This window comes from Kogia breviceps, chromosome 12 (genome assembly GCF_026419965.1).
Source record: "Kogia breviceps isolate mKogBre1 chromosome 12, mKogBre1 haplotype 1, whole genome shotgun sequence".
In the NCBI taxonomy this organism is placed as follows: domain Eukaryota; kingdom Metazoa; phylum Chordata; class Mammalia; order Artiodactyla; family Physeteridae; genus Kogia; species Kogia breviceps.
In genome coordinates this window covers 101,888,027-101,915,903 of record NC_081321.1, presented here as the reverse complement: position 1 = coordinate 101,915,903, position 27,877 = coordinate 101,888,027, and the positions used below count along the sequence as shown (strand labels likewise).

Sequence of the window (27,877 nt, the reverse complement as noted above, 5' to 3'; positions counted from 1 at the left end):
TAGAAAATTGCAAATAAAAAGTTTAATTTCAGAAACTGAGTTCACCACTTATAAATACACTAAAACATAGTCAATGCAAATTCAGATTAATAGGTACAGTATTTTAACAAAACGACAACTTTTCTAAAAGGTCACAGGCAAATCAGTGACTTGTTTCGCCCAGTATTTTACCTGGTTTGAAATAAGAAAATGAACCCTTTTCTAGACACTGAGGCAAAAACCTTGAAGACGTATTATTGTTAAAAAAACCTGATGACTGATACTCCGTGTCGGTGTCCTTGGGATTCTAACATATCCCGTTGATGGCTGAATCTTCCCTATTGTCAAAAACAAAATCTAAACACCTAAGGCTATTCTTACAACTGTATTATAGCAATCTTCTTCCCTGTTAATAAGCCACCTCTTCTAAAAAGGACTGTATACATAATTTGATCAAATTGGGGGTCAGTGCACAAATTTCAAGATAGCTTCATAGTGTAGAGCCACTGAGTCAGAGGCTTGGAGATTCCATCAACAGGATGCTGTAAACGTGTCACACTGTGCACCAGCGACACAGCAGGCACCGCCGGCGCTCACTGTGAACGGCGGGGACGTGTCCGAGCTAACGGCCCACGTGGCACAGAGGGCAAACCCCTGAGACGGTAGAGTGCTCTCTCCCCTGAACCCTACACGACTGACATTCCGTGACACACGTGTGAGTGCAGGCTCGTCTTCGAACGCCACGTCTCTGTTGTGTAAACAGTCGCCTCCCAGAATCCTCGCCGTCCCCTGAACGTACTTTAGAGCCCGCAGCCAGGAACTGCTCCGTCAGGATGGCTTGAACTCCACCTCCTATATACAGATTTTATCTGACAGCCACAAAAGCTGTTTTGTTGCAATTAAAGCAATTTAAAACTAAAATACAGTACCTGATTTGTGGTTTTTACACAATCGAATAAAAAGCCTACAGAATAAAACTGCTTGTATCTCCTCTGCCATTCTAGTAAAACAAACTTCTAACCCCCAACTTTTAAAAAATTTTACAGCTACGAATAAAAACCTAATCATTGTATTTCACAGCTGACAAGACAGGCTGTTTCTACTGGACTTCTTAAAAAACACACCGTGGTACCTGGCCTGAAGGACTGGGTAAGGCACATGTGGACATGACGGCGAGGGCCGGGACGGGAGCCTCCCGTGGATGTGGACCTGAGCGCCCGGCCCGCTGTCCCGCAGGGCCCCGACCGCAGCGAGCCGCCAGCCCGGGACAGATGCTGTCTCTCGTCTGGTGGCTCCACTGTGAGCGTCAATACTGGAAGCATATTAAGGGAAGATTCACTTTCAGAAAAATAAGCTTCTCGAAATGTTCCATCATGAGCCTGGAGTGGCCAAAGCTGCCGTTCTCAGTGGGTGTGCTGAACAGCCTCTCGGAGGGGACGATGCTCGGGGGGCAGCCCAGGAACCGCACAGCCAAGGCGGAGAGGCCCGGCCAGGCCGCCCTCTTCAGGCTCCAGTAGGCGAGTGGGTCGCAGGCGTGCTCCAGCACCTCCTCCTCCAGGTAGGCGAGCACCATGTCCTCCGGGACCCTCGTCCTGCCCGCGGGCTCGGCCTTCTTCATCCTGGCCATGAGCGACCACAGGCTCTCCTCCCCGGCACGGTCTCCCGGTGGGCAGCCCGGGTCACGTCCGCTGGGGGCGGGCGCGGGCTCTGAGGTAGAATTCAGCGTCTCGAGTTCCCTGATTAAGTCCTGCTTGTACCGCTCGGCCTCCTCCTCGGAGAAGAGGGAGGCTTTGTAGCGCGGGTCCAGCAGGGTGGCCAGCACGTACCGCGGGTCGTGGAGGGTGGCGGACAGGCGGCTCACCATGGCCTCCCTGAGGGACTTGAGCATGGTGTCGATGCCCATGGTCTCCTCGAACAGCATCTCCACCCTCCTGCTGAGGATGTGGATCATGGGGATGACCTGGCTGAGTGTGGACACGTGGGCGCTCATCTCCCGCCGGGCGGCGTCGAAGGGCTTCAGGGCGTGGCACACGGACTGCATCACCTCCCACTGGTCGCAGCTGATGAGCTCCCGGAAGTTACACTCGACGGACAGCTCGTTCACGGCCCTCTTCTGCTCGATCAGCCGCTCCAGCATGTGAAAGGACGTGCTCCACTCGGAGGGCACGTCCTGCAGGAGGCGGTGGGGCGGCAGCTCGTACTCCTCCTGCAGCTCCGCCAGCTTTGCTTTCGCCCGCGGCGACCGCTGGACCCGCTCGCATATTTTCCGTGCGGTGCTGAGTACGTTCTGGACCAGCCTCTGGCTCTTGATGGCTTCGCTGACGATGAGGCCGACCGTGTGGCTGAAGCACTGCACGCTCGAGCGAGCCCCCTCGTTCAGCGTCTTGCCCAGGCTGGCGTTGTCGGTGACCGTGATCCCCACCTGCAGGCCGCTCGACGTCACCCAGGCCTCCCACCAGCACTCGAGCTGCTTCTGGACGCTGCTGCCGCTGTAGTCGCCGTCCACCTGCGACACGTCCAGCAGCGCCGAGCAGTGGTGGTCCTCGCAGTGCGGTCGGGCTGACGGCTCAAAGGTGACCCAGTGGGCGGTGAGGGTCAGGTACTCCCGGGTCTGGCTGCTCATCCATATTCCGGACGTGAAGTGGACCACGCCACTCTCGGCTTCCTGGAGATGTGACATGATGATGTGTTTCACATTGTCGTACATACCTGGGATGGCCGTCCTGGAGAAGTAGGACGGAGGGGGCAGAGAGTACTGGGGTTTCAAGTATCCGAGCAGTCTATTGAAGCCAACGCTGTCCACCAACGAGTACGGCTGGAGGTCAAGTGCGATCATTTCAGCAATGAGACTTGTTATTTTTTTGGCAACCGGGTGCGAATCGTAAAGCTTCTCGTTGACGTCCTCGCAGGAGGAGGCACCCGCCGACGCCGAGCTCGGGGGCCCGCGGGCGCCCGGAGGGGAGGGTGGCGCCGTCCCGGGGGCGTCGGGGCTCAGCGCGCCGCCGTGGAACCTCTGCAGGTGCCTCAGGAGGCAGCTGGTGCCCAGGTTCGCCGGCTTCTTGCCCCTGCTCATCGTCCGGCCACAGTGCAAGCACACGACCTTCGTGGGGTCTGCGGGGCAGACAGAAAAGTGATGCCACAACTTCGAGGTCTTTTTGCTGCTGACGGGAAACGTAGCTTGATTGTGTTTTGTGACCATGGTCGGCAGGTCAGTTAGCCTGGAGGAGGAAGTTTCTGCAGAGGCCAAGGTGGCGTATGGCGAATTCGCCAAGCTGGCCCCCAGAAAGCCCTTCTGGTTCCCAACGACCTCCGGGTGGCGCCGGTAGAGATGCCGCATCAAACAGCTCGTGCCCACGTCACCCTTCTTTCCCCGGCTGATGACGCAGCCACAGTGCCTGCACACAGCCTTGAGGCTGTCCGTGGGGGCCAGCGAGAAGTGATGCCAGACTTCCGACTTCAGCCTCCTCATGACCTTCTTGTTCTGCTGGAACACGGCGCCGGACTCGAGAGGGCGAGGGCTGGGCGCGTCGCCCGGCTGCTTCTCGGGAGACGACGCCCACGAGGCCTCGCCCACGTCAGAGGAGGAGGACAACACCCACGCGTCTTCCACCGGAGTGTCCCCGGGGTTCCAGTGCGCTGGCGGGTCCTCTGCCAGCCGGTCGGGGGAGGAGGGCGCGGAGGCGGAGTCCTGGACCGGCTTCCCCGGAGACGAGGACCCGGGGCTGGGCTCTCCGTCGGGCGGCGGCGGGGTGGGCAGCAGGGTTGGGGGCGCGGAGTAGGGGGGCGGCACGCCAGCGCCCCCGCCGTTTTCCCGCAGCACAATGGAGCGGTGTGCCCGCCACATGTGCCTGATGAGGCAGCTGGTGCCCAGGTCCTTCCCGTTCTTCCCCCGGCTGAACTCGTTCATGCAGTGGATGCACACGGCCTTGGAGTTGTCCAGGGGCGACAGGTAGAAGTGCTTCCAGACGGCGGACCTCCTCCTGGACCCGGAGGCGCTCCTGGGCAGGGGCGGGGTCTTCTCAGCCCCGTTCTCTGCAGGCTCGTCGCAGTGGAGGCTGGGGGGCTGGGGGGGCGGCCCCGCCAGGGCTTCATCCCTGCTGTACCTCTCAGAGACTGACACCTCGGAGGGGGCCTCTTCGGAAGAAACCGCAGAGCCAGGTTCCTCTGTTACCTGATGGGGAGACGGGCTCTTGGAGGCCGTTCTGGGGACGAGTTTGCCGGGCGACAGGACGGTGCCCGGGTCCCCGGCGTCAGCAGGCGGTGGCGGGAGCCGCGGCGGGGGGGCCGGGAGGGGGGCCGGGGCCGGCGCGCTGCCGTTGTCCTCCACGAGAACGGTGGGGTGCGCCCGCCTCACGTGCCGCATCAGGCAGCTGGTGCTCAGGTCCTTCTCGTTCTTGCCCCTGCTGAACTCCTTCATGCAGTACGTGCAGATGGCCTTGGTGCTGTCCCGGGGTGAGATGAAAAAATGCTTCCAAGCTGGGGACTTCTTCCTGGAGCCGATGCCGCGGCCGGAGAGCAGGCTCTGCGTCACGGCCTCCATGGCCACGCTGTACAGGGTGCTGCCGTACTGCGACAACAGGGCCCCGTAGTCGTCCTCGGGGTCAGGGGAGACGCGCCTCCCGGGGGGCTGGCAGCCGCAGCTCGCCTCTCTGCCCTCTGCCCGTCCGTCACCGCTGTCAGCCCGTTTCCTGCCCTCCTGCTCGTTTCTAAAGTCCATTCTTTCCAAACTGTGATTAGGGATTGGATCATCATCTTCCTCTTCTATTTTAAAATTTATTTTATCAGAAACAAAATCACCATCCCCTTTGGGATGAGTCTCCTGGTGATTCTCCATGACCGACCATAACTATTCTGGCTGCTTCATGATGCTGACCTCCTAGGTTGGTAGGAAACTGATCCAAATGCTCATTTGTGCCCCCAAATGTACGTTCTCTTCAGTTCTTTCAAAAGACTCCTATCTTTCGGGATGTTTATGAATACGGCTAATCATAAATCTTACTGAGGAGCAGACTAGGGAACTCGCGAGCGTGTCATTAGGGTGCGGACCGCTGCTTTCCAGGAGTTCTACTCTTAAACACTCCACGGTGTGGACACGCGTTCACGCAGCGGGGACCTGCTTGTCTCAGACACAGGATCGCCGTCATCTTGATGGCACAGTGATCCTTCTGCATTATCTACAGAAGACGAAATCAAGTCAGACACTGGACTCAGGCACATTTCAAATCTACACTGCCATGGATATATGAGCCTCAATGTAAGCAGAGAAAGGAATTCCCTAATGGGAAATTAAAACAGAAAAGTCTGTCCCTTGACTTTTTTACAAACCACTTACACAATGAAAATACCTTATCAACAGACATATCCCCAAAGAAGACACACAGATGGCCAAGAGGCACAGGAAAAGATGCTCCACGTCACCAATTGTTAGAGAAACACAAATCAAAGCTACAGTGAGGTACCACCTCCCACCTATCGGCACGGCCATCGTCAAAAAGTCTACAAACAATAAATGCTGGAGAAAAGGGAACCCTCCTACACTGTGGGTGGGAATGTAAATTGGTGCAGCCACTACGGAGAACAGTATGGAGGTTCCTTAAAAAGCTAAAAATAGAGCTACCATGTGATCCAGCAATCCCACTCCTGGGCATATATCCAGAGAAACCCATAGGTGAAGATACATGCACCCCAATGTTCATAGCTGCACTATTTACAGTAGCCAAGACATGGAAACAACCTAAATGTCCACTGACAGACAAATGGGTAAAGAAGATGTGGTACATAGACACAATGGAATATTACCTAGCCATAAAAAAGAATAAAATAATGCCATTGTAGCAACATGGATGGATCTAGAGATCATCATACTAAGTGAAGCAAGTCAGAAAGACAAATATCATATGATATCACTTATATGTGGAATCTAAAAAAAATGAACTTATTTACAAAACAGAAATAGGCTCTCAGACATAGAAAACAAACTTATGGTTACCAAAGGGGAAAGGTGGGGAGGGATAAATCAGGGATTTGGGAATAACATACACACACTACTATATATCCAAAAAAGTGAGAAAAAGGTGGTAAAGAGAAAATACCAAGACTTGGTAAGTTCCGTCAATCTAATTTTAGCCCTTCTAATTAACAGGTATGTAAAGGTATCTTATTACGGCCTTAATTGGCAAGTTCCTGAACGGCCGATGCTGCTGGACATTTTATGTGCGTTTATTTGCCATTTGCTTCTCTCCTCTGGTGAAGCATCCATTCACGTGTTTTGCCCGCGTTTTCACAGACTGTGTATTTTCTTAGAGTTCTTGACATGCCTGGAAAGAAGCCCTTTATCAGGTATATGATTCCAGTCTGTAGCTTGTCTTTTCATTCTCTTAACAGTATTTTTGGAAAAGAAATGCCCTTAATTTTAGTGAAGTCTGATTTACCAATTTGTTCTTTCATGGATTGTACTTTTGGGGTTGTATCCAAGAAAGATTTTCTCCTGTGTTTTCTAGAAGTTTTATATTTTATACTTAGATCTTGAAAGATTCAAATTCATTGTTTTGCATATGAATATCGAGTTGTTCAAACACCATTTGTTGAAAAGACCATCCTTCTCAACAAAAGGACGCCTTTGTAACTTTGCTGAAAATTAGTTGCATGAGTGCCTATGCCCATATGATTTGTCCACAAATGTTGGCAGCAAACTGCTTATGTATATAAGCATGATGTAAGTGTGTGTGTACATTGAGCAAATCGTACCCTTTAAATAAGTGCAGTTTATTGAATGTCAATTACACCCAATGTGAACAAGTATGAAATATATATGTACACTGGTCTGTGCCCCCAGTTCCTGACACCCTTAAACCCTTGGCAGTTCCTGAGTGACAGGAACATCTCTTGTTCTAACGAGGTGACTCCTGGATGGAGGCCCGTGACCAGAAAGAGCCGTGGCCAGAAACTTGGAGCTCTCAGCCACCCCCCCACCCCCCAGGATGGGCTGGAGATTGAGTTAATACTGATCACGCCCACGTGATGAAACCTCTGTAGAACCCCAATGGTCCGGGGGCGCGGGGAACTGCCGGGCTAGCGAACACGTGTCGGGCGGGTGACGCACCCCAACTCCAGGAGGACAGAAGCCCCTGCACCCTGGGCCCTCCCAGACCTCGCTCTGTGTGCGCACCTTCATGTGGCTGTTCATCTGTGTCCCTTATCGTATCCTTTTCCTACAATAAACCAATAAACGTCAGTAAGGGTTCCCTGAGTTCCGTAAGCCACCCTAGCACTTTACTGTGGGAACCCAGACTTAAGCTGGTTGGTCAGAAATACAGGGGACAGCTGGGGTTGGTGTCTGAATGGGAGCGGTCTTGCGGGACTGGGCCCCGAGCCGGGGGATCTGAGGGTGACTTCAGGCGGTGGTGTCAGAACTGAGCCGAGGGACAGCCAGCTGGTGCTGGAGAACGGCCGATGTGGGACACAAGACCACCTATCGGTGGCCAGACGTGAAGCATTCTGGGAGCAGAGCATCAGAGGAAAGAAGACACAGGACGCAGCCTACACAACCAATAAAGCTGTATTTTAAGAAAGGCAGGGATTGTCAGGCTGGGTAAAAAAGTAAGACTAACTATACGCTGCCTACAAAAAACACGTTAAACATCAAGACACAAACAGGTTCAAAGCAAAAGGACAGGAAAGGAGTGGCACACTAACACAAACCAGGAGCTGGTGCCTCAGTTCGCATGAGATGAGGGTGTAAGAATGACACAGCAGGGTGACAGGGACATCACATAAAAGGACCAGGGGTCGGTTCATCAGACATGCACACATCTACCAACAGATTTTCCAAATGCATGAAGCAAACCTGAAAGACTTAAAGGGAGACTTGACCAACCAAAATTACAGATGGGATTTCACACCCCCATTCAGTAGTTAACTGAACAAGTAGACAGAACAGCAGTAAAGATAACAGAAGACTTTAAATCACTATCATCAACTTGACCTAAATGACATTTATGGAACAGTCCAAACGACAATGGAGTATCACTTAAAGGTGGACACAAAACATTCATCAAGATAGACTGTTCTCTGGACAGTAAACCAAATCTCAATAAATTTAAAAGAACTGAAATCAAACAAAGAATGGTTTCTGACAATAAGGGAACTGAAGGAGAAATCAACATCAGAATGATATCTGGAAAAATCCTAAATATCTTCAAATAAATAACACTTCTATATTGAGCCGAAGGTTAAAGAAAAAAAATCACAAGGAAAAGTAAAGCAAATTTAATCCCAAAGCAAACAAAGGGAAGGAAACCATAAAGAAAAGATTTGAAATCACTGAAATTGGGGGCGTGGGGGAAGAGGCAGGGGAGAAAAAAAAAAAAAATCAATGAAACCTAACACCGGTTCTTTGGACAGATCAACAAAATCGGCAAACTTCTACAGACTGATTAAAGAAAAAAATGGTAAAGACATAAAAGTACCAATAGCAGGAATTAAAGAGGGGATTTTCACCAAAGATCTTACAGATGCAAAAAGATAGTAAGGAAATAGATGAGTGACTTTATGATGGTAAATTCAGCAGCTCAGATGAAACGGGTAAATCCTGGAAAGACACACGTTACAAAAACTCACAAAAGAGATAACCTGAGCAGCCCGCTATCTATTTTAAGAGCTGAACGTGTAGTTAAAAACCTTCCCTTAAAGAAACTTCCAAGCCAAGACAGCTTCACTGGTGAATTTCACTAGACATTAAAGAAAAAAAACCTAGTAAAACACAAACTCTTCCAGAAAATAGAAGAAACACTTCCCAACTCTTTTTTTTTATGAGGTAGTATTACCCTGACTCCCAAACCAGCAAAGACATTATGAGAAAAGAATGAGATTCATATCCCTATGATCATAGAAAAACCTTAAGAAAATGTAGCAAGTTCTTAAAAATTTAACAAATCAAGTTCAGCACGACATTGAAGATGATACCCCGTGAGTGAGAGGGTTCATCTCAAGCATGTCTGGTTTAACATTAAAAGATCAACCAACAGAATTCACCACATTAATGGAAAAAAAGGAGGAAAACCATAGAGTCATGTCATTAGATGCAGAAAAGCATTTAACATCATTTCTATTCCTATTCACGACAGAAACTCTCAGCAAGATAGGAAGAGAGGAGAACTTCCTCAACCTTACAAGGGCTTTTAGGAACACTCTACGGTTACCATCACACTGGGCGGGGAAGGCTCAGAAACAAGGCAAGGACCCCCCCCACGCCTGCCTCACACTTATACCCAGTGTCGCACTGGGGGTCCAGGCAAGAGGCAGGTCAGGAAGGAAAGGTCACGCTGCTTTAGTCACAGAAGACACAGTCATCTATGTAATGAAGGTTATAAGGCCTCTATGAAGAAGTACTGGATCTCGGTTCGTTTAGGAAGGTCACAGGCTCAAGGTCACTCTGCCTTGCTGCTCCTTCCCTTACGACCTCGGTGCCCGGATGTCTTCTCGGTCCTGGACAGCCTTGTCCTCATTCCTCTCTCCAGGTCTGGGAGAAACCAGCTCTTCTCCCTTCACGGCAAACATGACATTCCCGGCTGACTTTGACTCTCTCTGGAGATGCTCCTGGGGCAAGAGCTTGGGTGACACAAGAATGGGAGAGCCAACAGTGACTGTTCACCGTGGGTTCAACCTGTGTTGTCTCATTTAAACGACATGAAAATCTTTCGAGGAAGATTCAGTTTGATATTTCTCCTTTTACACACGAGGACACTGAGGCTTAGAGAGGGTGAGAAACGTGCCCAGGGCACATGGGTGGAAACAGGCCACTGCTCACATCCAGAAGCGAGCACTGGAAGCCCTGGGGGGCCAGAGCGGTGGACAGAAGACAAGAGTGCAGGAAGGAGAAAAGATGTGGCTGTGAGTGCAGTGACATGGATGGGCCTGGAGACGATCACACTGAGTGAGTGAGACAGAGGCAGATACCATGTGAGATCACTTGTGTGTGGAATCTCAAATATGACACAAGTGCACCTACCCACAAAACAGACTCAGACCTGTGGTTGCAAAGGAGGAGGGCAGGTGGGGGAGGGAAGGATTGGGAGTTTGGGATTGGCAGGTGCACAGTAGTATCTATAGGATGGATAAACAAAAAGGTCCTACTGTATAGTAAAGGGAACTCTATTCAATATGCTGTGATAAACCACGACAGAGAAAAAAACAGGAAAAAAAAAAAAGCAGTTCAGATCAAAGACTTCAGACCACAGATTTGAGAATCCCTACAAACCCCAAGCAAAATTTAAAGAAAAAGAAAAAAAAGTGTTAAAAACAAGAGATAAAAATCACAAGGGGGGGCTTCCCAGGTGGTGCAGTGGTTGAGAGTCCGCCTGCCGATGCGGGGGACACGGGTTCGTGCCCTGGTTTGGGAAGATCCCACATGCCGCAGAGCGGCTGGGCCCGTGAGCCGTGGCCGCTGAGCCTGCGCATCCGGAGCCTATGCTCAGCAGCGGGAGAGGCCACAGCAGCGAGAGGCCCGTGTACCGCAAAAAAAAAAAAAAAAATACAAGGGATGGAGGAACATATTTAAATACCACCAGTGGGATGAAATCAGCAAAATCCAGACTATGGGAAATTCTATAGGACAAACCACCCAGTTTCTTTAACAAAACAAATTATACTTGAATCCTGATCTGAATTAGCAAACTGTATAAGAACATTTTTTAGACTATGTGGGAAACTTGGATACTGAATTAACATTTGATATTAAGTAATTCTTAGTTTATTAAGGTATAAAGATATTGTAGATAAAACGTTTCAAAGAATCCCATCTTTCCAAGATACTTACAGAAAAATATCCAGATGAAATACGATTTCTGGTATCTGCTTTAACAGAACTGGGTGGGTGAGGGATACAGATAAAACAAGAGCAGCCCTGAGTCGGTAAGTGTTGGTAAAGCCAGGTGATGAGTGCACAGGTTAGTACATTAGTGTATATTACACCATTTCCATAGGAATTATTTTAAGAAAAGATAACTAAACAGACTACTGACTTTTCAAGAGAAGCAATGTAAACCAGGGGACAAAGGAATGGTATCTTCATAGTTGTGAAAAAAATAAAAGCCAAACCAGAATTCAGTACTCAGCAAAAATATTCCTGCAGGAATTAATACGAAATAAAAACACTGTCACACAAATCAGACACAGAATGCGTCACCAGGTGACTTGTACTGAAGGAAATGCAAGAGTGTTCTTCAGGCAGAAATAATCCCACGTGGAAATTCAGTGACGCACAGAAAACGACAAGAGCTAATAAAAACAATGACGGTGTGGGTAAAGAGTGAGGTGCACGGTGTGCCCACTGTCACTGGGGGGCCTTCGTTTCTAGGCCCTTTCAATGGAGTTAAGTAAAAACCATTAATACACACATACACCTACATGCACACGCACAGGTGGATAAAAACCACATGTTCACGCCGATGCCTCCAATTTCCATCCAACATCCCAGGATCATCCGAGCCTCCGTTTCCACATCTGTAACTTCTTTCTCCAATGGCGAGAAATCTGGCTCCCACTAGCCTTAAAAGATTTGCTCATTTGCTCAATCCTACTACATTCAGAAAGTAGTTTCAGAATGCTAACCCATACCACCAAGGGAAAAAAAAAAAAAGCTTTTGAACAGAAATATTAGTTTATACATTTTTGTCTTTGGGCTTGAGGGTATATAAACAAGCACTGTGTCCAAGAGTTTCTTGGGTCAGTTTTTTCTCTTAAGTGTAGTTATTTTATTCACTTGAACTTCAGTGAAGTTCATTGTTTCAGTTGGTAATACAGCACAGAAATAAAAGAGCAAAACCACAATCTCATGGACGAGACCAACAAGAAGACAAGCCTGACGAGGTATTTCCTTAACTCCAAAATATAAGCCAAGAGGACAAGCCAAGAATATACGCAAGGCCCACGTGGTATTAGATCTGTACAGGCAGAACAAGAAAGCAGCCCTGGGCATGGGATCACCGATAATCCCAAAGTAGCCAACAGGTATTCACAGGAAGCTGCTGAAACTGGGAGGAGCTTTCTGCACTCATCAGAGTGGATGTACGTCAGGAGTCCAGGGTAAGGTCCAAAGAGGCTGAAGAAAAACCCCCCAGCTCATGCTTCCTCCAGGGCAAAGACCCATTTCAAAGAGGAACTGCTGGGACTAGACTATAAATTGAGCAGTTCAGGGACAAAAGAAGATGCAAAGGAAGGGTAGGGAAGGGAGGAGAAATCTCATGACGCAAGCACTGCTCAGAGTGGTAGGTGAGGACCTCCATAACCTAGTGGCTGCAGGAAAGCAAAGGCAGTGCTATAGGCAGTTGTCAACATCAAATTGTCCGCAACTCCGGGGGTTAAACGAAGGCTTGCAACAATCTGAGGAGCATTTATTTAAGAAAAACTGTGGAAGCTCGTTAGAACATTTCACTCCCATCCTTCCTTCCCCACAGGAACCACGGGACCACAGTAGCTGTGAAAAACAGCAGCCTTGCAGCCACCAGAGGGGCAGACCATCCCACTGTGTGAAGCACTGTTACCACCTGACCTTTGTCACAGGTCCCTGGAAAAGCCCTGCTCACAGGGCATGGTAGTTATTTGACCTGATTCAGAGCCTTCAGTGGGAAAAGCCCTCTCCCTGGGCTTCTGCTGAAATTAAACAGTTGCACTTCTGTAACATCATAGTTGGCTAACCCTGCAACTCCACTGGCGTAAACAAGAGCCTGGCCAAAGGCTGAGAAGGAAGATGGGGGGACGAGATGTCTGCAGGGAGCTACGAAAGGCTCTGACAGATTCCTGCAGCTGTAGAAGGACAAGCCCAGGAGAGACCTGAGGGGTCACACCATCTCTCACCTCTGGCTGACCTTGAAGCCCTGTGCAAGGAGAAGGTTAATGCTTGTCCCAACACACACACACACAGGCACAGGCACACACACAGCTCTTGGCAAAGATGGCGGGTGCATCTGTTGGCAGCATTAAGGAAATCACTCAGCTCAGTGGATTTCAGGAAATCACTGACACCAAGCTAACCAGGCAGAGACGGAAGTGTCCAAACACTACAAGGAGTACAGACTTTTTAGAATTAGTCCAGGAAGGTCACTAAAGGAACAAACAGGCAAAAACAAAACAAACCCCCAGCAATAACAACAAACGATGTCCAGTTTTCCACAAAAACAAAAAAATTACAAGACGTGCAAAAAAAAAAAAGCAGGGAAGTATGGCCCATACATGGGGGAAAAATAAACCAAGAAACTGTTCCTGAGGGTGTCCAGAGGTTGGACTTACTAGACAAAGACTTTAAATCAGTTACTCTAATAAGCTGAAAGAACTAAAGGAAACCACATATAAAGAAACTACAGGAAAGCAGGACAGTGTCTCACCAATAAGTATCAGTATACAGAGAAAAATTATGAAGAACCAGTTATGAAATTAGAAATTATGGAGCTGAAATGCATAACTGTAACAAAAAATTCACTCGAGGGGCTTGGTAGCCAGCAGAAGAAAGAATCAGCAAACTTGAAGGGAGGTCAACTAGAACAGCAAGACAGAAAATCAGTGAGGATAAAGACAACTTGAATAATGCTATTAACCAGCTTGAACTGGCAGATCTACACAGGGCTCCATCCAAGAGCAACACAATACTTACTCTTTTCAACTGCACACAACACATTCCACAGTACAGACCAGAGGCTGGGCCATAAAACAAGTATTCATAAATTTAAAAGAACTGAAATGATACAAATATATCCTTCAACCAGAATGAAGTTAAATTACAAGACAGTAACAGAGGAAAATGTGAAAAATCAATAAATATTTGGAAATAATAACACATTTCTAAATAATCCACAGGTCAAAAAGGAACTACAAGGGAAATTAGAAAGTATTTTCATCTGAATGAAAATAAAAACACAACAAACCAAAATACATGAGATGCAGCTAAACTGGTGCTCAGAGAGAAATTTACAGCTTTAAATACCTATGCTAGAAAAGAAAGATCTCAAATCAATAATGTAAACATTCACCTCCTGATAAAAAGAAAACAAAAGCAAACTAGAAAAAGAACAGACCAAACCAAGGCGGAAAAAAGGAAATAATAAAGATTAGAATGGATGCTAATGAAATAGAAAACAGAAGAGTGATATAGAACTTCAATGAAACTGCAAGTTGGTTCTTTGAAAACATTGACAAAATGGACAAATCCCTAGCTAGATTAACCAAGAAAAAAAGAAGACACAGATTGCAAAGACCTGGGAGCATTACCACTGCCTCCTCAGAAACTAAATGAGGGACTGGCCCTGGTGGTCCAGTGCTTGAGACTTGGCCTTCCAATGCAAGGGGTGTGGGTTTGATCCCTGGTTGGGGAGCTAAGATCCCACATGGCTTAAGGCCAAAAAACCAAAACATAAAACAGAAGCAATATTGTAACAAATTCAGTAAAGACTTTAAAAACGGTCCACATCAAAAAAACCTTAAAACAAACAAAAAGTAACTAAATGATATATAAGAGAGGACCATGAACAACTGTCTACCAATAAATTCAACAACTTACATGAAATGGAAAAATTCCTAGAAAGTAACAAATTAACTAAAGTGACTCAAGAAGTAGCAGAAAATCACAATAGACCTATAACAAGACATTGAATTAGTAACTTAAAATTTTCCCATGAAGAAAAATGTAGGCCCAGATGGCTTCACTGGTGAACTTTATAAAACATTTACAGAAGAAGTGATATCAATACTCCATAAACTCTTTGAAAGAGGAGGAGAGAATACTTTCCAGTTTATTCTAAGAGGTCGGTATCACCTGGGTACCAAAGCCAAAGACATAACAAGAAAACTAGGTATTCCTAGATACACAACGTAAAACATAAAAATGAAGCTGCCACATTTTCAGTAGTAGATAAAGACTGCAGAATAGGAAGCACCATGAGTTAGGACAAGTTATCCTCAGCCACCTCTCCTTCTTCAATGTTAAAAACTAGTATCAGGACTTCCCTGATGGTGCAGGGGTTAAGTATCCACCTGCCAGTGCAGGAGACATGGGTTCAGGCCCTGGTCCAGGAAGATTCCACATACTGCGGAGTAACTAAGCCCCACGAGCCACAACTACTGAGCCCACAAGCCACAACTACTGAATCCCGTGCACCTAGAGCCCGTGCTCCGCAACGAGAGAAGCCACTGTGATGAGAAGCACGTGCACCACAATCAAGAGTAGCCCCCGCTTTCCGCAACAAAGACCCAACGCAGCCAAAAATAAAATATAAATAAATAAATAAATTTATTCAAAAAACAAAGCAAAAATAGTATCAGATAAAAATGAGTGTGGCAGACAGAGTAAGAAGTTAACGTCCTAATCCTCAGATCTGTGACTGTGTTAGGTTACACAGCAAAGTAGGATTATTAATAAGGACGCAGATGGAATTAAGGTTACTGATCCAGGATAAGAAGATTATCCTAGATTATCGGGGTGGACCCAATGTTATCACAAGGATCTTTAAAAGTGGAAAGAAAAGGCAGAAGAGAGACAGAGGAAAATATGACTTCACAAGGTAAGAGAGATGCAGTGTTGCTGGCTCTGAAGACAGAGGGAGGGGGCCCACATCCAAGGACACAGGCGGCCTCTAGAAAGTATAAAAGGCAAGGAAACATTCACTGCTAGAGCTTCCAGAAAGAAAGGCAGCCTGCCAACATCCTGATTTAAGCTCAGTGAGACCCACCTCAGATTTCTGACCTCCAAATTTATGCTGTTTTCAACCACTTCGTGATTAATTTGTTAAAGCAGCACTAGAAAACTAAAACAATAAGCAACAGAAAAGAATTAAGGTCAAATCCTACAAAAGGATAAGAGAGAAAAAAAATGAAGACCAGAAAAACATCTTTACAGATAATGAAAGCACATTAGAAAAATATAAGCACAAATTAAATGAAAACTATAACTTATTTCAAAAGAAGCTAAAGAAATTAATACAAAAGAACAAAATAAATCAGAATAGAAAAACACTGAAATGAGGTTATGGATCCTAAGAAAATATTACAAATAAAAGTAAAATGTCATTTTACAAATTGCAAGCATGAGGCTAGGAGAGAAAAAGGGGAAAGTTGGAGGGGGAAGAAAGAGAAAGAGCTCTATCCTTTCAAACAAGAGAATGAAGCCAGCAAAAAGGGGTGGTGGGTGGTAGCCGTGGGCTGTGTATATGGCCTCCCTGTAACCTGAAATCTTCAGCAAAATAAACACACATGCTCAAAAAAATAACAAAAAGTAAAATGCCATTTTAAGAATAAAAGTTAGAAGCAACAAAAGAACAAATAAACCCCACAGATGATTTCTTAAGATAGACAGAAGAGTTTAGAAAATAAAGTTTTTTAATGAAGACGAAATGAAGAGCTAAAAAAGACTCAGGAGAAACTGGCCAATTGAAAACACAGGCAAAGAAGATCCAACACATGTATAATCAGAGCATCCCCCACAGAAAAAGGAAGGCACAAAGCAAAAGAAGAGAATACTAAACAGTTTGAAATAAAAATTGTAAAACTACGTATATCGAAAGAGCATACCGGAAAGCTGAGAAAATCCATCCTTAACAATTAACACTGAGGTATATTCTAGGAAAATCACTGGACTTAAAAAAAAAAAGAAATGCCATTGAGGGGAAAACCAAGGTCATGTACAAGGGAAAGAAAATAAAATTGTCATGAGTTTGACAGCAATGTTCTATATAAGACAATAGAATAACATATTTAAGATATCTGAGGAAAAAATATGTGAGCCAAGCATTTTATATCCAGTCAACCTGGCTTTCAAGTATAAGGGACACAGAAAAACTATTATCAACATACAAGGATTCAGGAAATATTTTTCCTGGAGTCCTTCTGGAGAAATCTAACAGAGAACAAACCTCAACCAAAAAGTCTAGAGAAACACTGACGAAAGGACTGTGAGCGCTCAGTATATACTTCCTTGCAGGCCTAAGACTGAGTCAGGGTCTCCGGGAGAGAGCACGCACAGCAGGCAATGGCTACCGCGCTTCCATGCAGAGCCCGAATCGCTGCAAAGAGGGATGGGAAGACAATGGGAAGTCTTAGGCAAAAAGCACCAACTTGTTTTCAGTAACGACATGGCCACTGTTACTCGGAGACTGAGCTGTGTACAGTGAGAGTGAAGCAGAGGAGTGACCAGCGATAGCACAAGGCTCTCACCTCCCATGTCCTTGAGAACCAGCATCCTCAGACAGAGACAGAGACCCAGGACAAGAAAGGTCAAGTGCACATCCTACAGTCGGTGAGCAGGGCACCGACCCCAGCTCTGCTCACTGCAAAGACCTAAAAACAGTGACCAACCCGATGGGTATGAGCTTATCTGACATCCAGACTATGGTTGTGAAACATCATTTCCCATTAAAGACCAGGGCTTTTGAAGGAATGGCCGATTGCAGGTCTTGGGCAGGAAGAATACAAAATGAGCCTAGAACATTCTGGCATACCAGAGAGCAAGGACCCTCTGAGAGAGGATGAGAATTGTGTCAGAAGGATGTAGGCGCCAACTTGTAAGGGCTCCCACTGTCCAAAAAAATGAGATAATTTGAACGTAAATAAGGATCGTCATAATAATGCATTAAAACACATCAGATATGTTAAATCTATGAGTGCATAACACCGAAATAAAATGCTCAATTGGTCACCTTTGGAGGATGATAGGAAACTGATACAGAGAAAGAAGCAAGCATTTTTCTTCAGTTTCCTGCATAAACTACAGCACCAGATAACCACGGAGGAGCTAAGGACAGGGTCCTCTTACTCCAAGCCCAGCTCATGAACAAAGACGCAGTAACTGAGCCGAAACGTCCCTGTCCCGTAACTTCTTACCGATTAAAGCCTGCAGGTGTGTGCATCGCTGGCTGCCAACAGCAAAGAGAGCGAGAGCCTCACACACGAGGTCCTTCCTAAGGGGGCAGCACAGCAGCCAGGAAGGAGGCTGAACCTCATCAGGCCTTAGATCCACCGGCAATTTAAAGAAACCAAGAGCAGGGAAACGCATTAAACCACACCCGAGGGCCGTGGCCGGCAAAATCCAGACTGAGAAACACGAGTCCAGCCACCTGGCTTCTTCCACACCAAACTCCCACGGGAGGCGGGGGTGCCCTGTAGGTTAGGGACTGAAACGTCACGTGAAAAACAAGCAACGCTTAACTACTGCTTAAAGACGTGCAATCCCGTCATAAAACTATGAAGAAAGGGAAGTATCTGGCATCAAAGGGAGGGATGTGGCTGGGATAGGGCACGTGGAAGGATTCCAGGGAGGGCAAAATTTTCTCTCGTGACCCAAGGGATGGTTTACAAAAGTGTCCACCTTATCAGAACCCATCAAGCTATGAATTTATGCAGCTTGTCTCTGTGCTATACTTTATTTTTATTTTAGGCTGTGTTGGGTCTTAGTTATGGCATGTGTGATGTCTGTTAGGGTATGCGGGATCTTTTTCGTTGTGGCGCACGGGCTTCTCTCTAGTTGTGGCGTGCGGGTTTTCTCTTCTCTAGTTGTGGCGCGCAGGCTCCAGGGTGCGTGGGCTCTGTAGTTTGCGGCACGCAGGCTCTCTAGTTGAGGCGAACGAACTCAGTAGTTGCCCCGCGGCATGTCTGATCTTAGTTCCCTGACCAGGGATCGAACCTGAGTCCCCTGCATTGTAAGGCGGATTCTTTACCACTGGACCGTCAGGAAAGTCCCCCTGTGCTATACTTTAAGATAAAAAGGTTTTTAAAAACCTCATGAGGGGCTTCCCTGGTGGTGCAGTGGTTAAGAATCCACCTGCCAATGCAGGGGACATGAGTTCGAGCCCTAGTCTGGGAAGAACCCACATGCCACGGAGCAACTAAGCCCGTGCGCCACAACTACTGAGCCTGCGCTCTAGAGTCTGCAAGTCACAAGTACTGAGCCAGCGAGCCTAGAGCCCGTGCTCCGCAACGAGAAGCCACTGCAATGAGAAGCCCGCGCATCGCAATGAAGAGTAGCCCCCGCTCGCCACAACTAGAGAAAGCCCGCACACAGCAATGAAGACCCAACACAGCCAAAATAAATAAATATATAAAATATTTTCTCCAACTTTAAAAACACACACACACACAAAAACACCTCATGAAACTATCGTGACATGGGCAAGGACCACCCCAGCAGGAGGGAGGCCCCACCCCGTTGCCCTCGGCACAGACGGGAGGGTCAGGCAGGCCCTGGGTGTAAAAGCACCCACACATGTGAACGTGCATCTGGAACGTGGTCATCAGGAGAGACTTTCACCTTCTATTTTATGTATTTCTCTACTAATGGGCTAGTTTTGTACATATTATTTCAAAATCATAGATAACAAAGATGTTTCTTTTTCTTTTTTTTTTGACCACACTGTGCAGCATGGGGGCTCTTAGTTCCCCAACCAGGGATGGAACCAGGGCCCCCTGCATTGGAAGCATGCAGTCTTAACCACTGGACTGCCAGGGAAGTCCCTGTTGTTTCTATTTTAGGAAAAATGCTATCATTTGCTCTAGCAGCTTACTACTGAAGAAAATAATTTTTCTACTATTTTAGCACCAAATTTTTAAAAAGACAAAAAAGCACGTTAGCTTTAATTTTCAAACCACAAAAGGATTATGTTGCGGAGGCATATTTGATAATTTTCTATGTGTGTGAATAACAATTTGGTTTTTGCCACCTATCCTAAAACTCTGGAGGCTACTGTGGCCTTGAAAGGCGAGGGCTACCTATTCACCGTGCATCTGGATGGCATCTGGAACCAGCCGTTCCGTGGTTCTGCTTCTGTTCTCCAGCGAATCAGATTTAGTCTAAAATAAGATCAATTGGCATGAATATTAAACAGGGCAATCAATGACAATAAGGGAAGCGGTCCAGTCAGTTTCCTCGTTGTGGACGCTGCCCACAGCCCCTGGCCCCCCAGGGCAGAGGCCGCCCTGTCTCACTCAGCCCCACCCACCTCTTGACAGCTGGCGGACCGCTCTGAAGCGCCGAGGAGGTTAGGAAAACACAGGCGCGCTGAGCGGTGAGCACAGTGATCTCAACTATGAGCAGAGACGGGGAGAGGAGGGTGAGGGGTAGAGAGGAGGCATCCAAAACCCACATTTTCTGAAATTCACTTGAATTTTTTAGTTTCAAAGCCGAAAACACCTAAAAGTAAAGGTAGCTCATCAGAGGATCCTTTCCATGGGCTAGAAAAAACCAAAATGTATGGAAAATTCTCAATTTCAGGCATGTGTTCTGACTTAGAGAATATATGGTTAGTTTTTATTTTAAGAATTGAAGAAACTGTGCTCCAAACTACTGTACTTGCAGAAGTAAGTGTCAGAATGAATTCCCATGGGCAGCGTTTCCCAGTTCTCACCCTGCAGAGGCCGGCCGGGTTCTGTGACTTACAGCTTTCACTCAATGCCCTCATCTGCTTTGATACCAGACATAGCCAACTTAAGTAAAGTATACTTTTCCATTTTTCACGTTGAAGTTGAAGCACATTAAAGGAAAACTACTTTAAGTCTCACCGGATGAGACTGGAAAGACCCCAAACCTTGGTAGCGCCTCTCGGTGGGGCTGGGAAGAGTGCTGATGGAGAGCAAGCGGGACGGCACCTTTGCAGGGGAATTGGGAAACACGTTCCAAGTTACATTCACCCGGGGACCCAGCAATCCGCCGCCAGGCACAGACCCCAGAGACGGCCCCATCAAATACAAAACACTCCTGCCCAAGGTCAGTCATTGCAGTTCACAGCCAGAATGGAAAACCACTCAAACACCCACCAATAAGGACTGATACATACACAGGCTGTTGAAGAAAAAGCAAGACACATAGCATAAATAGTATTTGTTACATTTTATGAAAGACAAGAGGGAAAACAAGGGAAGTTACAAATATATGTGTGTGTGCTTATTTTTGCAGGATAAAGTAGAAATAAAAAGGGTTGCCTATAGGGGCTTCCCTGGTGGCCCAGTGGTTAAGAATCCACCTGCCAATGCAGGGGTCACGGGTTCGAGCCCTGGCCCGGGAAGATCCCACATGCCGCAGAACAACTAAGCCCGTGTTCCAGAACTACTGAGCCTGCGCTCCAGAGCCCACGAGCCACAGCTACTGAGCCTGTGCACCACAACTACTGAAGCCCGTGCGCCTGGAGCCCGTGCCCAGCAACAAGAGAAGCCACCGCAACGAGAAGCCCGCGCACTGCAATGAAGGGTAGCCCCCGCTCGCCACAACTGGAGAAAGCCCGCACAGCAACTAAGACCCAACACAGCCAAAAAAAAAAAAAAAGGTTGCCTATCAAGAGTGGAGGAGACAGCAATGCAAGTGAGGTTTCTGACCGTGATCTTTTACATAATGTTGACTCTTGAGCCATGTGATTATCTGCACCTTAAAATTTAGAAAAGTCCAAATCTGAAACAAATAGGCCTAATTGTGTCTCAAATAAGCAACCATAACACAAAGAATGTTCACCAAGGGGCTTTAACACACAGGACTTTATTCATCCAAAGCACAATGTATCCTAAAGACAAAAAGAACTTAAAAACAAAAACACACCTTAAATTTTGCTAAGTGATTTCATTAGCAGTAGTAACATAATATTGTCATTTGACCCATTTTTTGTGTACTTTAGCATAAAACAAATAAGTAATCATGCCAATGGCATTAAGGAATCATAATTTTCTACTCAATGCCCTGTGGTGACCTAAATGGGAAGGAAATCCAAAAAAGAGGGGATATATGTATACCTATAGCTGATTCACTTTGCTGTACAGTAGAAACTAACATAACATTGTAAAGTAACTATACTCCAATAAAAATTAATTAAAAAAATAATCAAAATTTTCAGGATAAGAAAAAGACAGAGGGACCTTCCCTGGTGGCACAGCAGTTAAGAATCTGCCTGCCAACGCAGGGCACACGGGTTTGATCCCTGGTCTGGGAAGATCCCACATGCCATGGAGCAACTAAGCCCGTGCGCCACAACTACTGAACCCCGCGCACCTAGAGCCCGTGCTCCGCATCAAGAGAAGCCACGGCAATGAAAAGCCTGCGCTCTGCAACGAAGAGTCGCCCCCATTCGCCACAACTAGAGAACGCCCGCACGCAGCAGCAAAGACCCAACGCAGCCAAAAATAAATTTAAAAAAGAAAAAAAAAAAAGACATTTTTAAAATATCAAAGAAGTTAAGTAAAACTATATAATTTTAAATCTGCATTGAAAATATCAGTATACCTCTTGATGTTTAAAAAATACATATCCTAGCTCTGTGCACCAAACCAGCACTTAAAGCTGCAATAATACACAAAGACAACAAACAGGTCTAATACCTAGATCTTGGTTTCTAAATACCTTCTGCACTGAAGGGAACCAAAGCGCTCTGCAGAAAGAGCTGACTGCAGCTCTGGCAAAGGAACGGAAGGTGGCACAAGGGAAGTGCTGTCAGGATGATGCCAAAGCAGCGCACGGAGCCGGCTTCGCCGGGGCGTCCGACGGCTCAGTCACAACCATCTGAACTCCAAAAAAACGGAACCAGAGGACTTTAATAGATTACAATGCAGTGAATAAATGAAAACCTGTTAGCACTGATACTCAAAGAAGAAAAAAGGACAAATAAAAACATTTGCCACAATGCGGGTGAATATTACAGCCACTGCTCCCCAGAAAGAGGTAATACAAGGACAGAATTCAGCATTTTTCCTGCCTTCCTTGAATGTAATGGACGAGGGAAACACAGATGAAATACAGAAAGAAAGAACAACAGCCCTAGAAAGTGGGCGTCAGTCCCCAAAGGACAGCCTCTGAGGGCGGCAAACAGGAAGCCCAGCACCACCCACGTGAAGATGTGCAGGTCCCAGGCTGGTGGCGTCCGAGGATGGGAAGCAGCTGTGGACACCGAGGGCCAACTATAACCTATCCTCAGATTTCCGACTATGCGGAGGGTGGCACCCCCAACCGCCTGCCACGTTGTTCAAGGGTCAACTGTAAACGACAAAGAAGGAAAATGGCAAACAAACCCCAAACATGGACATTCGCAAGACAACTGGCCTAGTCTCTTCAAAAAGTCAGTGTCGTGGAAAAAAATGGGGGCGGGTTATTGTTCCAGAATCAAAAAGGCTAAAGAGACAGACTCAGTGCAATGACCTGGACTAGATTCTGGTTTGGAACAAACGAGCTGATAAACACAGTAGGGAAATCTGACTGCGGCTTGGCCACTGAGCGTTATGAGGGATTATCGTTCATTTCCTTCACAGCTGTACTACTGGTGAGAAAGAACATCCCTTTGCCTTTTCTTTTTCTTTTTTTGGGGGGCCACGCTCTGCGGCATGCAGGCTCTTAGTTCCCTGACCAGGGACTGAACCCAGGCCACGGCAATGGAAGTGCTGAAGCACCAAGACCTAACCACTGGACCGCCAGGGAACGCCTCCCTTTGCCTTTCCTGAGAAGAAAAGGACACTTAGAGGTGAAGTGCCGTGATATCTGCGATCTCCTCAGAGCGAGTCTGGAAGCGCCAGACGGGCGAAGGTGGCAGCCGTGGCAATGTCGTGACAAGTGCTCCATCTTGGGGCAGGTCGGAGAGCGCCACGGACTGTTCTCCCAACTCTCCACAACACAGCCTCTAAAACACAGGAGCATATCTGCTTTCAACTCAAAGTCCACGTGCTTCCCAAGAGCTGCCAAGTCCACCGAGGGCATCAGGGCCGCCGCCGGCGCCCCTGCCTGGCTCACCCTTGGACGTGGTAGTCTCTCCACCGAGGCTATACATTAAGATCTGGTCCACGTCTGAGAGTAACTGTAGCACCTTCTGAGGGTGGAGAACCATGACTCACATATTCCAAGGGTGGCAACAGCGTCAACTGCCTCCCATGCAGAAGTGCCAGCACCCACTCACACGGAGAAACCGCCACCCAGGCCTGGCCGAGCTGAGGCGGAGCACCCAGACTAAGAGCCAGAGCCCGCTGCAAAGAGGTAAACCCAGAACCCTAGAACCGGAGCCACTTCCACGCGATGTGGTCAGAAAACCTGGTAAGGCCACCCTGGAAACAAAGCACACTCCAGAGGGGCAAACGGACTCGGTGTGGGTCGGCTGGTCCCTGTTCTACCCCTGACATGTTCTGGGTCACAGACCAGGGCTATCTGGGGTGTTCTGCCCTGTCTTTCTGAGGGTCCCTTTACCCAACACCAGCACCTTCTCCCCCGGGGTACAGGGCAGTCCCACCAGTGACAGGTTTGAAATTGCTGCGGTGGCTGGAAGCTGCTGGAAGAGCGTTTAGAGTCCTTTTACTTCCACGGTGTGGCACATGGCCTGTGGCAGAGTAACCGGAGCCCTCACCGAACAGCACACAGCTCCCTCCGCGGCTGCCTCTGCTGCACGAGAGCCACAGGGTAAGGCTGGTTAGCCGTGGCCTTGGGTGAAAACGCAGCCCCTTGGTTCACATCTGTGCAGGGGTGAGGCAAGACAGAGCAGGTGCAGGCCACACAGATCAAAGAGCTATCACACAGAGCACGCGGGTGGGTCAGCGGGGGACACCCCAGCCCAGCATCAGTGGTTTCTACGGCACAGACTTTGCGGGGGGGGGGGGGGGGCAGGGAGGGCGGGGCCCGGCTGTTGGAAGGCCTTCACCTGAATGCGAGCAGAAACCAAGCAGAGCGGGCACCTGATCAAGGCTGGGAAGGGGCTGTACGCCAGGACACGGGCTCAAACGGAGGGGACAGCCTCTCCCACACATGCCTCTGCTTACTCAGGGCCTGCACTCCATTACCCCCAGCCCTGCACGGCGGGGCTCAAAGGTCCTCCCCTCTAACAGAGGCCTTCCCGGAGCACCCTTCTGTGGTTTGAGTCCCTCGCACCATCACTATGTTAAGTTCTCCTATGGCAGGGCCTTCTTTTAAAAACCACCGTTGCCCCCAGCAGGTAGAACAGCGCCAGGTGCAGAGTAGAGAGGTGAGAAAACCTCATGCAGAGTCAGGCACCTCTGTCTCTCCTGGTCCCCTCTACCTCAGAAATAGGGGGCATGAGAAGAAAAGGCTTTATTTTATTCCTAACAATGCCTTCCAGGATTTGAACTACCAAAAGCATACATCAAACAGTTAGCTAGGAAGTGATCTGAACTATTCCAGAATGGTGCAGTCAGGCAATGACAAGTAGGGCAAGGGAGAAGGGCAGGAAAGACAGGGATGTGGAAAGGGCCGAACACCTGGAAGGTAACTGACAAGAAATCTGCTGTCATCCAGACACTGAAGGGAGGCCGGACCGAGAGCTGCAGGACCGTCAGGGCTAGAGGCAAACTGTGCCTTTTTGTGCAGCTAAATCCAGTCAAACACAAAATGAAATACGCATGATGGTTCCTACTTATGTCAAGTCCTGAGATTTAAATAGCACCTTAAACATCAAACAGTAACTAGAAGAATGACAGTCGCTGTCTCAGTTGCAAGCCTTGTGCAGAGAAGCTCAGAAGGAAACAGAATGCTGGTGAGGGAGAGTCGGGGGGCCCCCAGCCAACCACCAGAGGCTCCTCACTGTGCCCCGGAGTCGCTCACCTGCCCCCCTCCCCTCGCCAGGCAGTCCTCACACTGGAGGAGGAGGTCAGACCAGAGTCCAGATGATGGAGGAGTTGAAGCCAGGCAAAGAGAAACACAAGCACAGAGTGACGGACACACTGACCAGCATCACTGCTCTTCGTGCTGCAACAGCTCCTCCACCGCCCAGTTCTGGCCACTCTCCAAATTCTACGCCGGACAGGGATCTGAAATACAGGTACACACGTTTCCTTCACTACGTGATACCGCATCAGCTCCTTTGCGCAGACACAGAATTCAATCAGTGACACTAATAATTCACTTAAAACCTTTCCCAATGTGTTAGGAACATTCTTTGCACAGCTTGAGTTACTCACAAACCTCCTCCTCTGTGTGGTGACACTGAAAAACAGGCCAGAGTTTTCATGTCCCAAAACATCAGGAATTAACCAGCACAGTGGAGGAGGAAGGGGTGTCAAGTAAACACCTGTGAAGTGGACTCAAGTCTGAGCTTTCTTCCAAGATAGGAGATTACCTTCTTGAAGAGTCATAGACTCTCTCTTAAGATTTCTAGATCTTTTCCCTAGAAAATGTAAATCACGATGAGCAGATACAATCTGTTTAAGGACTGCAGGAAGTGTGCATCCCTGCATGGACAGCCCATTGGAAAACCCTGAGTACGGTTTCCTCTCACAAGAGAACTTTGTATGGAAATTAATTCACAACTGAAATTCTAAAAACTCCAACTAAATCCTTCGTCGTCTCCTAATTTTATCACCATGATATAGATAAAACATCAAAAATTAATATAAAAAGTCACAAGAATGCGCCACTATCATACTGCTGCATTATCACACTGGTCTCATGAAAGTCTAAAGTGGATTTTTCAAAACTATGGACTTGATCTTAAAGCTGGAAGAAAAAAAACAACAACATATGGACTGATCTGATCAGAGTTAACTTCAAAGCAAGTAACTTCCCTTTTTTATGAACATGAGAATGCCAACAGAAGTCTCTCCTGATAGCTCAGCTTGGCAGGGACTTGCTTCCAGAGAGGTGCATGTATTTGTCTACTGAAAGTCACCCAAAATACAAGGAGAGTCAAGGTGGCTGGCAATTCTCTTCAGCCACAGGAATGGTGTAGGTCACAGAAAAAACACAAAAGACGATACACAAATGACTGCCCCTTTACTTCGGTCTAGAAAAACAACCGCAATTGGAAAAAACACTTGAAATTATGCTTTGCAATTTGATTCATATTTTCACTACTTAAACTTGAATGGTCCTACCCAGAAACACGTACAATAGCTAAAAAGCATCAGAAGCATGTAGTAATACTGAAGGTCTCATCTACTTCCTAAGACATATGTAAATAAGGCCCCTGGTTGACTCTTCCTGGAAGTGCACTGAAAATACTGTATCTAGAGGAAAATCCTAAAAACGTAACTTGTAAGGAGATTCGCTGTGGTGGCGGAGGGCAAAGGACTTCAGGAAAGACTCCCAAAGAGCACCTGTCTGCTGCTGCGCGGAGCTGCCCGGCCGCCGACCGGCGACCCCCACCCCAGCACTGGGCTTCCCCGACGACTGCGGCGCCCGGTCCCGCCCCGCGCGCACAGGCGCCCGCGTGGTCAGCGCGTAAACTTCACACCGGCCAGGCACTTCTGCCCCCGCGCTCTCCCGAGCCCCTGGGCCCGCGCCCCGTCTATCCCATCCCCGCGGCTGCGGCCAGGCCGGGTGTCCGCACCAACTTTCCACCACTTCAGGTGTTTCCTCCACCTAACCCTGCAGCCCGGAACACGCGCCCCGGGTGCGACCGTCCGCGGTCCCACCGCGCGCCAGCTGTCAGCCGGGCCGGGGGCCGCGGGCGCAGGCCCGGCGCTCGGGCACCGTGGTCGAGTCGAGCGGCCCGGGCGGGGTCCCGGAGACAGGAGGCCGCGCCCCCGCCCCCCAACCGCCGGCCCCGCGCAGGCGACATCGCGGCGACCCCGGCCGCGGCCCCGGCCCGGCTCCCCGACCCCCGCGACCTCTGGTACCCAGCCGGACTCCCGGCCTCGACCCCCGTGACCCCGGGCCCGGCCCGACGGCGCGCCAAGACGGCCGGGCCCGGGTCGCGAGCTCGCGGCTGAGGCAGAGTCGGCGCCGGCCGCGCACTCACCGCGGGCGCCGGGCGTGGGGCGGCTCCCGCTCGGCTGCGGACGACGGCCGCGCAGGCGGACTCACTCCCATTCATTAGCCGCGGCTTTGTCTGCCCCCGCGCCCCTCCCGCCGCAGCCGCCGCCACCGCCACCGCCCGCCCGCCCTCGACGACGCCGGACGCTGCACCCCTCCCAGGGCCCCGCGCGGCGCGGGGCGGGGAAGGGGGCGGGGCCAGCG

At 48.4% G+C, this 27,877-nt stretch overlaps 1 protein-coding gene across 3 annotated transcripts; it reads right to left on the bottom strand.

Moving 5' to 3' along the window:
• ZBED4 (zinc finger BED-type containing 4) lies at positions 1-27,792 on the bottom strand. Of its 3 annotated transcripts, XM_059082051.2 has the most exons (3): positions 27,660-27,792; positions 25,650-25,731; positions 1-5,153 (listed from the first exon to the last, which is right to left on the bottom strand). In XM_059082051.2, the coding sequence occupies exon 3, from the start codon at positions 4,811-4,813 to the stop codon at positions 1,286-1,288; it is 3,528 nt and encodes a 1,175-aa protein (XP_058938034.1). In that variant the 5' UTR covers positions 4,814-5,153; positions 25,650-25,731; positions 27,660-27,792; the 3' UTR covers positions 1-1,285. The 3 variants fall into 3 exon arrangements, with proteins under 3 accessions (XP_058938034.1, XP_058938038.1, XP_066866562.1); XM_059082055.2 differs by lacking the exon at positions 25,650-25,731; XM_067010461.1 differs by lacking the exons at positions 25,650-25,731; positions 27,660-27,792 and adding an exon at positions 6,072-6,096.
• Between the last annotated feature and the right edge of the window lie 85 nt (positions 27,793-27,877).